Source organism: Myotis brandtii, unplaced genomic scaffold (assembly GCF_000412655.1).
Source record: "Myotis brandtii unplaced genomic scaffold, ASM41265v1 scaffold84, whole genome shotgun sequence".
Taxonomy (NCBI): Eukaryota; Metazoa; Chordata; class Mammalia; order Chiroptera; family Vespertilionidae; genus Myotis; species Myotis brandtii.
In genome coordinates, this window is record NW_005371410.1 from 10,142,988 (window position 1) to 10,158,510 (window position 15,523).

At 38.7% G+C, this 15,523-nt stretch overlaps 1 protein-coding gene across 1 annotated transcript in view; it reads left to right on the forward strand.

The window, feature by feature from the left end:
* The window catches only part of RTN4 (reticulon 4), a 55,948-nt gene that overhangs the window by 783 nt on the left and 39,642 nt on the right, over positions 1–15,523 (forward strand). Inside the window, exon 2 of the mRNA XM_014532007.1 lies at positions 15,271–15,436. Coding sequence (XP_014387493.1) covers positions 15,271–15,436 — 166 coding nt within the window. The remainder of the gene's footprint in view (positions 1–15,270; positions 15,437–15,523) is intronic.

Consider the following 15,523-nt stretch of genomic DNA (forward strand, 5'->3'; position numbering starts at 1 on the left):
AGCTGGGTGGGGCGGCGGAGGTAGCCCGGGCTGGTGCTTCATTGTCTGTCCGGGCGTCGGGTAACACGTGCACCCGCCCGCTCCCGGTTCTTCCCGCTGGTCCCCATCGCACGGCGTCCCTGAAGTTAGGCACCCACCCGCCCTCGCAGGAGCTGGGTGTGTATCGAGGAGCTAGGGTTGTGGGTTCTTGGGGCTGCCCTCGTTCTGGGGTGCGGACGGAAAGGCCTTGGCGCCTTCATCTTTTGTCTCCCCGTCTGGGCTGCTCCTGGGGAAAGGCGCAGTTTGGCTGTCAGTCCGCTGGCCTGCGTTCAGCCCGGGCCCCCTCCTATCCCCTCCCTGGGCTGGGTGGCCCCATGCGTTTCATCTCCCTCCCCTCCGCCTGCGCTGGTGGGGAGATGACCCCTTGGAAAGCGTCCACATTGACCCCGCTGCAGTGAGGGAGGGCGCCCCCAGTGGTGTGCGCGTGGAGACCCGGGTGGGAGAGTTGTGGCGAAGTCCCGCCACCGCCCAGTTCCCCGTGTATTGATGTGGCAGCTCCGCACCGGTTGCCGCTAAGCCGAGCCCGGGAAAGGGGCTGCGGGCATTGCATTCCGAGGGGGCGCAGCTCTGCTCCGGTCTCAGCTGCAGAGGAAGAGGAATGGCTGTCAGTGTGGACAGGTTTAGCCTCTTTCTGCATCACCAGGGAATCGTCAACACAAAGGCAGCATGATTGATGGTCTTAAAGAGGGGAAACCTGTGGCTTCCTATCCGGGACGAGGCCAATTAAACTTGTGGTCGATTTACCCTGAGACTTAATGAAATATTTTGAGAGGTTTTCATGTATTGGTTAGATAGACTATTTCTTGGAAGTTATGTTTTAGGTCTACAGAGACAAACCTGCGTAGTCTGTAAAATAGTTTTCAAATCTTTTCATCCACGAGTACCTGGTTGTACATTAATAATTAAATTCTTTTAAAGAACACCTTGGGAAATTATTTCAGAAGGTAAAAATATCAAGTTTATTAGAGATTTAGAGTTCATCTTATCGGACAAATTATGAATTTATTGACTAGTAGCTTTTTACTCTTCCTGATTTACTGCTATAGGTATTAGGAAGCCACTGAAGATTATTGAACTGAGGCCTGAATGGTAGTGTTAGAAAAGGAATTGGTGACCATATTCTAAAGAGAGGTTGGAAAGAAAAACAGGGGAACTATTGAGAAAGCTTTTGCGATAGTTCTGAGACAGTTGAGTAGAGTCTAATCTAGTTCATTACTTAGTTCAGTGAAAATTTTTTAATTGGTTGTGAATCTGTATTTTTATAGTTAGGGTACAAAGAGTTTTTTTTTATTAAATATATATTTTATTGATTTTTTACAGAGAGGAAGGGAGAGGGATAGAGAGTTAGAAACATCGATGAGAGAGAAACATCAATCAGCTGCCTCATGCACACTCCCCACTGGGGATGTGCCCGCAACCAAGGTACATGCCCTTGACCGGAATCGAACCCGGGACCCTTGAATCCGCAGGCTGATGCTCTATCCACTGAGCCAAACCGGTTAGGGCCAAAGAGGTTTTATGAAAGAAGAATTGACAGGACTTTGAGGCTATGAATGTAAATGCAAAGGAAAGAATGTTGGTGCTTATTAAATCAGTTTCAGAGACTGTCCAAAGTTGTTAATTGAATGGAAGTTTATATAGGATTTAATATTGCTTTAAGATTAGGATTATTATATCTTGGAGATGAAAAACCATGTCTTTTAAGATTTTGAGTGATATATATACGTTAAATCTTAAGTATAAGATGCCTCTAAAGAAAGAGAGATCATGCCCTATTCAGTCCCCATCTTCCATTTTTATCTAACAAGTGACAGCAAGGAATAGAACTGATGAATTTAGAGATTCCAAATAATTTCTTTTGTTTAAGCTATTTTTAATTTTCTGACTAGGAACAAGTGGTATGTATGCTCTTTATGGATAAGATAAATTATGTTTCAGATAGGTTCCTAGGAAGCACAGTGCCAAATTTATAGTACTTTTTAGTAACCAACAAGCTCCCTCATCCTTTTTTAAATGATGTAATGAATATATATAGAATCTTTGGTAAATATCTAACTATGTGGAATAGTATTTAGAAAATATGCTATTTCATACTATATCTCTGTAAACTTGGAAGATTTGCTGTATTATATAAAACCTTTCTAAAAAGGGACATATTTTCTATTGTCCAATAATTAGCTCTGTTTTAGTGTAGTTATTTAATAATATACCTAAAAGCAATTTATTTGAAATCCTGATGTAAGGCTCCAATTTAAATGGCACATTTTAAAGGTACTTTGCTAGCCCAGGTTTCAAGTACCAACCAAATGGATATATTTCTTGATTCTTTGGAAACTCTGATGAAGTAGAAGTAAATGTTGCAGATACACTATTCTTATAGCACATTCTTTCAGACTTTTTGTTTCTGATTCTAAATATAGACCCTAGAAAAGGTCCCCCTGAGGGTGATAGCACCAGGGATTCAGAACTCTAAGGGCTGAACCCTCATTCATCAGCAGTGTTTAAATGGGGGGATGTGACCTTTGTGGACATAGGCATGCAAGGTGATCAGACCCAGCTGTACTGAAGCTAAGGTCTGCTCAGACTGATGGCCTCATCATCATTTCAGCTCTAAAGGAGGAGTTGATAATTTCACATGTAAGCTGCTGAGTTTTTGTTTCTTGGCATGGTGATTATTAATTTTAAGTTGCTTTACTCATGTGTTCCCGTAATATTCTGTTCTTACCTCATGATAGATATCATGCCATATATGTGATAATAGTACGTTTACTCATCTCTAGTTTGTACCAGACTTATATGCTCCTTGAATAAAGGGGCTATATCACCTTTTTTCCTTGAGGAAAAGGATTATATGACATTATGACTGCATTACTGAGCACAGACATGTGGTGTAGGCACTCAGATATTTGTTGAATGAATGAAAATTATAGATGAAAGTTGATAAGTTGATCTTCACATTCTGTATAGTTCCAGAATTATTACAATACTAGAGGCCTAGTGCACGAAATTCGTGCACAGGGATGGAGGGTGTGTGTGTGTGTGTCTCCCTCAGCCTGACCTGCACCCTCTCCAATCTGGGATCCCTCTCACAATCCGGGACTGCTGGCTCCTAACCACTTGCCTGCCTGCCTGCCTGCCTGATTGCCCCTAACCGCTTCTGCCTGCCAGCCTGATCACCCCCTAACCACTCCCCTGCCGACCTGATTGATGCCTAACTGCCTCCCTGCCAGCCCGATCGCCCGCAACTGCCCTCCCCTGCTGGCCTGGTCGCCCCTAACTGCCCTCCCCTCCCAGCCTGATTGCCCCCAACTGACCTCCCCTGCTGGCCTGTTCACCCCCAACTGCCCCGTGAGGGTGGCCGTCTTGTGGCAGCCATCTTGTGATCACGTGACTACGCCTAGGCTTTTATTATATAGGATTTTCAATAAAAATCCCAAGTGTTATGAATTAAAGCATGCATTTATTTACATATGTACCATATTTTATTTAATCAGTCTTTTAGTGATGATTAACTAGGTTGTTTCTCAGCTTTTTCTGTTATAAATAATGTTGCTGTAAACACCTGTATGTAAACTTCTTTGGGAATACATGCTGTTCTCTGGGTGTTGTAAGATAAATTCATGCTAATAGAATTCCTAGTTCAAAGGCTATGTGCATTTAAAATGTTGCTAGATAATGCCAAATTGTACTACAAAGAGTTGTTCCAACCTATATTCTCACCAATAATGTGTTAAAGTACCTCTTTTCCTTTTGCCTTTGTCAGTGGAGTAGATTGATAAACCAGTAAATGATTTAGCAAATTGTTTTTTAAATTTATATTTCCCAGCATTTTTTTTTTTAATTAGCTTAGGTGCCATATTATTTACTAGGCTTAGGTGCCAGTACATTTTTCTCATCACAGTTTTGACCTCTTCTTTTTTTCTTCTTCTTCTAGCTGTAGGAGCACTTGATCTAGTGTTAGGAAATTAGCCTTTGTCATATATATGTCTTATAAAAATTTCTCCACGTTTTCTCTTGGTATTTTTATGATTTTACTTTAACATTTAATTCTTTCTATAGTTTATTTTGTTCTAGAGAACAGTGTAGTGATACAATTTTATTTTTGAATATGGTATTTCATTTGTCTCAACACCATTTTCTCTACTATTTTGAAATGCCACTTTTGTCATATATTTGTAGTATGGGTGAAATATTTTCTGTTTATTTTTTTAATTGCTATAACTTTTATTTGTTTAGTTACTTTTTAAGAGTTTCAGTTATTGTTGATGTTAAATATTATATTATTTTCAGGTGTACATCGTAATGGTAGTGGTAGTGGTTAGACACTACCAGGTGATCCCTCAGTAAGTCCAGTTCCTATCTGACACCCATATATAGGCTATAACTTAAAAAAAAAAATCTCACCAGAGGATATGTTTTTTTTTAATGATTTTTGAGAGAGAGAGAGAGAGAAACTGATGTGAGAGAGAAACATCAGGAGCTCTAGTTAAGTTTGGTGTTGACAGAGTCAAATATATATTTTAATGGCCTGCTAAAAGAATTGTGGGTAAAAATGTGGTTGAAATTACTTCAGTATAATAGAAGTTTAGTACGTTTACATTGCCTTACCTCTTTTTTTGGAGAACTTAAAAAATTATTTTTACTTTTTGTTATGGAAAATTTCAAACATAAAGGAAAACAGAATAGTGAATGAAACCTCATTTAACCAACACTGAGCCCCAACAGTCATCAATCCATTGCCAATCTTGCCAGTCCCACACCCTTATAAATATTTCATTATGTATCTTGCAAACCAAGTACTGTTTTCCAAAACATAACCACAATACTCTTGATCAAATACTTTCCCAACATATTTCACAATAATTAATTTCATCAAGTATCCAGCCAAAGTTTATATTTACTACTACTTAGTGAATGTCATATGTCTTTTTAAAAAAGTTTTTAAAAAAAAGTCAGAATCCAAATAAGGTCCACACATTACAATGGATTGGTTTGTTTTATGTCTGTTTATGGGTTCTCCCTTGCTTACTTGTGCACTCTCTCTGAAATTTGTTGAAGAATGCACCTACAGTTTTTTCATTGAATGTTTTTATTACTTTATTTTTTATTTATTTTTTTGTTAATCCTCACCCGAGGATATTTTTCCATTGATTTTTAGGGAGAGTGGGAGAAAGAGGGAAAGACACATCCAGGGAGAGAAACATCAATGTGAGAGAAACACATCAATTGGTTGCCTCCTGCATGGGCTTGGAAAGAGTCTGCAACTAAGGTACTTACTTGCCCTTCACCAAAATCAAACCCGGGACCCTTTGGTTTGCCAGCCAATGCTCTATCCACTGAGCCAGAACTGGCTAGGGTGACGTTTTTATTATATTTTTAAATATTTTTTTATTGATTTCAGAGAGGAAGGGAGAGGAGAGAGAGAGAGAGAAACATCAATGATGAGAGAGAATCATTGATCGGCTGCCTCCTGCACGCCCCACACTGGGGATCGAGCCCGCAACCCCAGCATGTGCCCTTGACTGTAGTTGTACCCAAGACCCTTCAGTCTGCAGGCCGACGCTCTATCCACTGAGCCAAACCCACCCGGCCCCTCCTGACCCCCCTGCCACCTCCCCCTCCCCGCCTCTGTCAGCAGCCCCACTCCTGCTGCCGCTCCCACGCACTGATGGCGCCGGCCCTGCTCGCACTTGCTGATGGCATGGAGCGATTGAGGACAGTGTCAGCAGTGGGTGTGAGCATGGCCAGTGTTGTCAGTGGGTGTGAGTGGTGGCTGCTGCCCTGATCGCCCCTCAGGAGCAGGGGGAGGTGGAGAAGCCCTGAGGGGCTATCGGGGCCGGCAGCCATTCCTCACACCTGCTGACGCCGCTGAGTGAGTGATTGGGAGCAGGGCCGGCGCTGGCAGTGGGTGCGAGTGCTGGGCAGGACTGCGGTGATGGGAGTAACCACCAGAGGCTCACCCCGATGACAGCAACCAGTGCCCCTCCTTGGTCTGGCACCCCCGCTCACCTGCTCCACCATCCCGCTGCAGCTGATGCCCACCATATTTCGCACTCTGCCGCCTGCTGCCAACACCTGCCATGTTCCGCATGCGTCCCCTGGTGGTCAGTGCATATCATAGCAACTGGTTTTTCGGTTGTTCTGCTGTTCGGTCTATTTGCATATTAGGGTTTTACATATACAGATAACTTACAGCCCTGGCCAGTTTTGCTCAGTGGATAGAGTGTTGGCCTGCTGATTAAAGTGTCCCAAGTTGGATTCCAGTCAAGGGTAGCCTGAGTTGCAGGCTCAATCTCAAGTAGGGGGCGTGCAGGAGGCAGCCAATCAATGATTCTTTCTCATCATTGATGTTTCTCTCCCTGTCTCTCTGAAATCAATAAAAATATATTTTTAAAAAATAATAAAGATATAACTTACATACAGTAAAATGCATAGATCTTAAGTTTTAGCAATTCTGTGTTTTAACAAATGCAGCTACTCATTTAACCCACACCCCTGTCAAGATACAGAAAAAGCCCTAACCGGTTTGGCTCAGTGGCTAGAGCAGGGGTGGGCAAACTTTTTGACTCGAGGGGCACAATGGGTTCTTAAACTGGACCGGAGGGCCGGAACAAAAGCATGGATGGAGTGTTTGTGTGAACTAATATAAATTCAAAGTAAACATCATTACATAAAAGGGTACGGTCTTTTTTTTTTTAGTTTTATTCATTTCAAACGGGCCGAATACGGCCCTCGGGCCGTAGTTTGCCCATGGCTGGGCTAGAGCCTCAGCCTGCGGACTCAAGGGTCCCAGGTTCGATTCCGGTCAAGGGCATGTACCTTAGTTGCGGGCACATCCCCAGTAGGAGGGGTGCAGGAGGCAGCTGATCGATGTTTCTCTCTCATCGATGTTTCTAACTCTATCCCTCTCCCTTCCTCTCTGTAAAAAATCAATAAAATATATTAAAAAAAAAAAGATACAGAAAAGGTTCATTATTCCAGAAAGATCCCTTGAGCCTTAGCAGTCAATTTAATTCTTGTTCTGTCCTTCCCCCAGCCCTCTAATCCCAAACAGCTACTGTTCAGATTGTTTTCACCATAATTTTGCCTATTATAGAGTATCATGTGGATGGAATCATACAGTATTTACTCTGGTGTCTGGTTATTTGCACTCAGTATGTTTTTGAGACTTATCAATGATGTTGTAGGTATCAGTAATTTATTCCTTTTTACTGCTGAGTAAGTATTCCATGATAAGAATATGCTACAATTTAATTATTTGTTCACTTGTTGATGGACATTTGGATTATTTGTAGTTTTTGGCTATTATGAACAGTAGAATGCTGTGAACTTTCTTTGTATAGGCCTTTTTTTGTGGATATTTGTTTTCATTTCTTTTGGGTAAAGAGAGTAGAATTGAGTAAGAGTAGAATTGCTGGTTCATAGGGTAGTTATCTTTATAAAAAAAAATTGCCAAACTGTTCTCCAAAGTGGTTCCACTTCTACCAGCGATGTATGAGAGTTAGCGTGGCTTCACATTCTCACAAACATTTGATATTATCAGTCTTTTAAATTTTAGTGGGTATGTAGTTGTTTTCATTATAGCTTTAATTCACATGATGAATTAAATTTAATTCCTAATGACTAATGAATTAGAGGGCTTTTACATGTCTACTGGCTACTTGTATATCTTCTTTTTGTGAAGTGTCCAAGTAATTTGCCCATTCTTACATTGGGTTAGATGCCATTTTCTTACTGATTTGTAAGAGTCTTTCCTCAGATATATGCATTGTAAATATATTCTCCTAATCTGTAGTTTACCTGCTAAATTTTATTGATGGTTTCTTTTGATGAGTATAATTTTCTGCTTTTGAAGAAGTCTTAATTTATCAAGTTTTCCTTTTATGGTTCATACTTACTGTGTGCTAAGACACATTTGCCTACACCAAGGTTGTAAAAACATTTTATGTTTTTTTTTTTAGAAGCTTTATCGTTTTAGCTTTTATGTTTAAATCTATAATTCATCTTGAATTAATTTTTGTCTATGGAAGAGTTACAGGTTCAGATTTTTGTACTTTTTCCATATAAATATCCAGTTGTCCCAGCAAACATTTTTTAAAGTAAGTTGTTATTGGTTTTTAGAGAGAGAGGAAGGGAGAGGGATAAAGGGATAGAAACATCGATAAGAAAAACATCATCGAACAGCTACCTCCTGCACACCCCCCACTGGGGATCGAGCCTGCAACCTGAGCATGTTCCCTGACTGGGAATTGAACTGGTGACCTCTTGATTCATGAGTCAACGCTCAACCACTGAGCCACACCGGCTGGGCCCAGCAAAATTTTTTTGGAAAGAATTTGTCTTTCTCTATTGAATTTTGCTTTGGTGCCTTTGACGAAAATCAGTTGACCATATAAGTGCGTCTGTTTAAGCATACAGATCCTCCTCAACTTAGGATGGTGGGTATGTCCTATAAACCCATAGTAAGTTGAAAATATCCTGAGTCAGAAATGCATCTAGACACATTAAAAATTGGCACTGACTTTCTCTGGCATTATACCATGTCTGTTTACATAAGTATGTTTAGCATTCAGTGTTGGGAGTGGGTGGAGGAGTGAGATAATGAGGGAGAGAGGTGGAGGAGAGCAAGGAATTAGCTCATTAAATAATGACTATTTTTAAAAAAGCATTTGATACACTTAACCTACCAAGAATCATATCTTAGCCGTGCCTACTTTTAATATTCTCAGAACACTTAATATTTTGCCCACCTAGAGTTGGGCAAAATCATCTAACACAATGAATGCATTGTGGAGTATCAGTTGTTCACCTTCCTGATCTGGGAGCTGTGGCTCACCGCCTGTGCTGCCACTGCTCAGCTTCACCAGAAAATTGTACTGCGTATCCTTAGCCCAGAAATGATCAGAATTTAAAATCAAAGTATGATTTCTGTTGAATGTAGATCGCTTTCCGTAAAGTCAAGCCATTCATTGTGAGTCAAGGATGTCTTTATCTATTTTATTCTATTGATCTATTTGTCTATCTTTATGCCAGTAGCCAGACTGTTTTAATTACTATAACTTTATAGTAAGTCTTAAAATCAAGCAGTGTGAATACACCAAGTTTTATCTCCCCCCCCCCCCCAATTGTTTTGCCTTAAGTCCTTTGTATTTCTATATACATTTTAGGATCAACTTGTTCATTTCTACAGAATGGCTGCTGGGAATTTGGGGTTGTATTGAGTCTAGAGATCAATATTGGGAGAATTTGACATCTTAAGAGTTTGAGATTTTACCTTATAACAAGCTAACAAATTAGCCTGCCATAGTCTCATGGATGCTGGCAGAGGACACAGATACCTGGGTAAGAAATAAGGGACTTTAATACTCACAGCAGTGGTAATAGCCAGAATATCAGCACTTTTGGGGACAGATTCCCAGAGCCCCGTTTCCTTAGGACAACACAGAGAGGGCCAAGCAACCTTGGGCTCAGAGAAACTGGATCTTACACTACATAATAAGCCTGCCTGCCTTACTGCTCAAGTGAAAGACTTTGTCTCTGTCTCTAAGGTTGTTTGCAATACAAGCATCTTTGAAAAGATAGGAACAAAGGCAGCCAGTGCCCCATCCCTCTCTTCACAAGATGTGCAAAGACACAAACTTTTTAAGAGAGCTCTTCCCTGTTAATAACAAAAGTCTTCAATCCACATGTCATGTTTACTAGTATGTATTTCTCTCAGCAGTGTTTTGTAGTTTTCACTGTAGAGCTTTTGCATTTCTATTGTTACATTTACTTCTAAGTATTTTATGTTTTTTGTTGCTATTGTAAATGATAGTAGTTAAAAATTTTATGTTTCATTTGTTAGTTGCTGGTACATGGAAATACAGTGATTGTATACTATTCTTGTAACTATCCTGCATCTTCCTAAATTTACTTCCTAGCTCTAGTAAGGTTTAATAGGTGGTTTTTTTAAAAAAAAAACACCATAGAATTTTCTAACTACACATTGCTGTTCGCAAGTTAAAATCATTTTACTTTTCCCTTCTGATATTTATGCTATAAATGTGGTAAGAAGGCAAGTACAGTAAAAGGTGTAAAAAGTTCCTTGTTTTTTTCTGCATCTGGGGGAAATATGATTAGTCTTTCATTATGAAGTATGAAGTCAGCTGCATATTTTTCCTAGATGTCCTGACCCTTAGGTTGAGAAAGTTTCCTTCTGCTCCAAATTTGTTGAAAATTTTTATGAAATAGGTATTGAATTTTAACAGATGTCTTTGGCATCTATTAAGACAACCATGTTACTTTCCTTTCTTAGACTGCTAATGTGCTAAATTTCATTGTTTCATTTTCAATGTTGAACCAATCTTGTATTTCTGGGATTAAACCCTTTTGGTAATGAATATACTTTTTATGAATTGCTGAATTCAATTTGCTAATATGTTGTTAAAGATTTTTGCATGTATGTGTAAGGGGTATTTTTCTGTAAATTCATTTTCTTGCAGTATCTTTGTCTGGTTTTGATATTAATGTATCAATTTATAAAACGTTTTGGGAAGTGTTTGCTTTTCCTTTATTTGTTGAAAGCGTCTGTATAAGCATCCTTAGATGTTACAGAATTTACTAGTGAAGCCTCTGGGCTTGGAGTTTTCTTTGTGGGTATGGTTTTAAATGATAAGGATACTGAACTTTCTTTAAGTTATATAGGGCTATTCAGATTTTCTATTTCTTTTCTGCCAGTTTTAGAAATGTATGCCTTTAAAGGAATTTGTCTATTTCATCTTGATGAGTAGACATCAAGGACTTTGTCCACTCACCTAAGTTATCTAATTTATTGGCATAAACTTGTTAATAATATTCTTGATGTTTTTAAGATTTATAGAGATAGTCCTTTTATTTCCATTACTTGATCTTATTTAACTTCTTTTTCTTGTTAGTTTTATGGAGTATCAATTCTATTGATTTCTTCACTTTTGGTTTCATTGATTTTTCTCTATTGTTTGCTAGTTTTCTATAACATTAGTTTCTGCTCTGATTCTTGTTATTTTCTTTTACTTATTTGGGTTTACTTATGTGGGTTTAACTTGCTCTTTTTTTCTGGTTTTGTGAGGTGGAAGCTCTTTGAATTGAATCCTTCAGAGTTATAAATTTCTCTCTAACCTTGCTCTACCTGTATCCCACAAATTTCCATTATTTAATTTAAAATATGCTTTAATTTCCTCTGTGATCCATGTTTTTTTTTTTAATTGTATAGTTTAATTTCCAAACATTTTGGGATTTTTCCAGATATTTTTGTCTTAGTGATTTCAATTTAATTCATGTGATCAATTTAATTCATGATGTCAGCCTTTTAAAGTGTATTGAGACTTGTTTTATAGACCATAAAATGGTTTATCTTGGTGAATGTTCCATATGTACTTGAGAAGAATGTGTATTCTGTTGTTTGTAGTGCTCTATAAAAGTCAGTTTAGTTTGTGAATAGTGTTATCTAAATCTATATCCTTTTGATTACATGCATGTGGGTGTAATCTGTCTAGTTGAGAGTTGAGTGTTAAATTTTTTAAATAAAAGTACTGATTACATGCATGTGGGTGTAATCTGTCGATTAGTTGAGAGTTGAGTGTTAAATTTTTTAAATAAAAGTTGTAGATTTGTCTGTCTCCCTTTAGTTGTTGCTTCATGTATTTTCTATATACCTTTCCCATACACCTGTAGTGTTGTAATATAGCTATTTAGTGTTATGTTTGTTTACTCCTTTATCATTACCAAATGCCCCTCTTTATCACTGATAGTATCAAGGTAATATTCTTTGAATCTAATTTGCTCGACCTTAATGTAGCAGCTCCACATTTCTTAGAATAAGTGCTTGGATGATATATCCTTTTAGATTCTTTCATATATACATACACACACACACACACACATATACATACACACGTCTTTGAATCTAATTTGCTCAACCTTAATGTAGCTTCTCCAAATTTCTTAGAATAAATGCTTGGATGATATATCCTTTTAGATTCTTTCATACACACACACACACACACATATACATACACACACACATACACTAGAGTCCCGGTGCACAAATTGTGCACCGGTGGGGTCCCTCGGCTCTGTGCTCTCTCGCAATCTGGTACCCCTTGGTGGATGTCAGAGAGCTGATTTCAGCCTGATCCCCACAGGCCAGGCCGAGGGACCCCACTGGTGCATGAATCTGTGCACCGGGCCTCTAGTATTCATATAAGATCTTCGGTTAATCTCTTCTTGCCCTCCTCCCCCTTCCCTCTAAGATTCATCAGTCTGTTCCATGTTTCCATGCCTGTGGTTTCTGCTCCTGCATTGAGCGTCTGCCTCCGGTGGTCATTGTACGTCATAGCTACTGGATGGCCCATCAGCCGGTCACTTAGGCTTTTATATATATAGATATTTTATTGATTTCAGAGAGGAAGTGAGAGGGAAAGAGAGATAGAAACATCAATGATGAGAGAGAATTACTTATTGGCTGCCTCCTGCACTCCAGCTACTGGGGATCAAGCCCACAACCCCAGGCATGTGCCCTTGACCGGAATCGAATCTGGGACGCCTCATTCCGCAGGCTGAAACTCTATCCACTGAGCCAAACCAGCTAGGGCTAGATCCTTTCACTTTTAACCTCCTGTGTTATTATATATAAAGTGTGTGTCCTATAAATGGCACATAGAAGGATTTTTATCTAGTCTGAAAACCTGCTTTTAATTGGGACCATTTACATTGATCATACTTATCAGTATGGTTCATTTAAGTCTTTGTTTTCTCTTTGTCCCATCTGGTTTTTGTTCTTTTATGCGTTCATGCAGTTCTTCCATCGTTTGTGTTTTTATTGTCATACATTTTGCTTGTACAAATATTATTGTATATTGTAATTATTTGTGCTTCAAAAAATCAATTATTCTTTAAAGAAATTAAGAAGTGAGGATAAAGTATTACATATGCCTCCTTTCTCCCCCATTGACTTCTCCCAGCCCGTCCCCACCCTCGACCCCAGGCCTTCACCACCCTATTGTCTATGTTCCTGGGTTATGCATTATGCTAAGCAAAATAAGCCAGTCAGAGAAGGAAGTTATGTTTTATAGAGTCACAGAAAACACTGAATTAGCAAATACTGAATCATTGCCCCTAGGGGAAATACAGGGTTAGGTTCCTGGAAACCTCTAGTCATAGCATTTTTGTTAACCAATCTATATATAACTTTGTTTTATGTGTATTCCTATTTATAAAGACACATTATTTACTATATATTGTTGATTCATTAATATTGAACACATGGCCAACAGCATGATAATTCATACCTAAATGTTTATCTAATACATATATTTTCTCTGTAAGGTGGTACATCACAGTCTTCTGTGGTTAAGAACACTAGACAGCACTTCAGCACTCTGCTTAGGAGCCTATTTGTTAGCAAAGTAACTAACAAAAGCCACAAAAAATGTGAAAAAATGTGGCACTAAATAGGCTGGAAAAAGAATACGTGTTTACAGTCTGAGAGTGAAACAAGGAGACATAGGGTTTCCTTGTTTAACCTCACCTGGGAACTTGTGTTGGGTGATGGGCATATTTTGCTGTTCTGTGCATGTCTGCTGTTGGGATTACCAATTTAGCCAGTAAACAAATTTGCAAATAGGGAATCAGTGAATAATAATGATTGAGTGTATATAATTTTAGATTGCCCTTTTTTTTTTTTTTAATTTTAAGGATGTCCATTATCTTTTGGATTATGTTTTTTTCCAGTGAGAGGTCAAGTCATTCTTATTGCTGTTCCCTTGCCCTTTTCCTGTTTTAAAGATTTTTCTCATTCTTTGGTTTACAACAATTTGACCTTTACAGTGTGTTTCTTTGTGGGTTGTATTTATTCTGCTTCTTGGATTTGTAAATTGGTATTTTCCATCACAGTTGACAAATTTTAGTTTGTTATATCTTTATTCCTTTTCCCCCTTGCATCTGTCACTGTTGTAATTGGAGGGGGTTCCAATTACATATACTTTAAATGCTTGATTATCTAACAGGCTGCTGAGCTCTGTTCATTACTCCTCCCCTCCACCTCCCCCCAGCCTTTTTTTCCCCTGCTGTAGTTCATTTTGCATAGTTTCTTTCTGTTGCTTTTTTAAAGCTTATTCATCCTTTCTTTGCACTGTCCAGGAAATCCAAGATGAAGGTGCCAGCTAGGTAGGCTTCATTCTGAGGCTCCTTCTCTTGGCTTATAGGTGGCTGCCACTTGCTCACATAGCAGAATGGAGAGACAGGGAAGGGTGAGCAGCAAGCTCTCTGGTGTCTTTTCTTATAAGGACACTAATCCTATCCTACCATGTAACCCTAATTACCTTCCAAAGGCCCTGATTCCAAATACCATCGCGTTGGAGGGTAGGGCTTCAACATAAAAATTGGGGTGTGTGTGTGTGTGTGTCGGGGGCGGGGGTGTGGAAATCACAAATATTCAGTCCATAATATATTGCGGTTAAGAAAATGGGCTCTGGGGTTGAATTGCCTGACTCTCGCTAGTTGTGTTGTGTTTTGAGTGAGTTCCTTAAGTTTTGTCCCTTGGTGGTGATTGTTGTTGGTTTTTAATCTGTTAAATGGGGATAGTAACAACAATCCTTGTAGCAATAGGGTTCTAAGGAGTAAAATGAGTTTTTGCATGTAAAGTACTTAGAATAACAAGTAGCCCTCAATGTTAATTTTAAACAAAACAAGACTGATGATAATAATGATCTTCCTAATTATAATTAGTATTTTCTTTGTAATTTGGACAATGATGATAGAACTGATAGAACTGATGTCTTCAAAGAACAGTGTACAATGACTCTTAGAATATTTTTATTTAAAGGTAGACAACCTGGCATAAGAAAATGCATTCTCTGAAAGTTCTTTTGAACTGAACATATGCCAATAAAAATGACTAAGCAAGTGTCGTATTAATTTTATTCAAATGCATCTTTAAAATTTTGGCTTAATTAGTACAAGATAATTTAATTATCTGAAAATGTGAACAGAAGCTTTGGATGTGGTACATTAAGTAAGAAAAATAGTATCTTAAAGCCACTTTGGTTCATGATGTTTAACATAAACATGTTTTTGCCTCTTGAAAAATGATAGGTTCTATGAATACCATTTAATCAACTTTATAATATATGTGGTAATTTAATCTGAATTAATGATTCTACTAATGGTACTACTTTTTCCTTTCCATCTTGGCTTTGTTCTCTGTAAGTGAAGTTTTGTATTAACTCATTACAAACTGAACCCTTACTTGCTCCTCTTATCTTTAGGCTCCTTCCAACTCTGTCTTTATTTCTGCTGAGGTTATATTCTATTTGTTTTTCAGATGAGACACTTTTTGCTCTTCCTGCTGCATCTGAGCCTGTGATACACTCCTCTGCAGGCAAGTTCTTTCTGCTAGCCTTTTATCCTCTGTGTATTCTAACTTTAACTCTGTAGTTTTGTTAACTCTGTACAGAGTAGTTTGAAT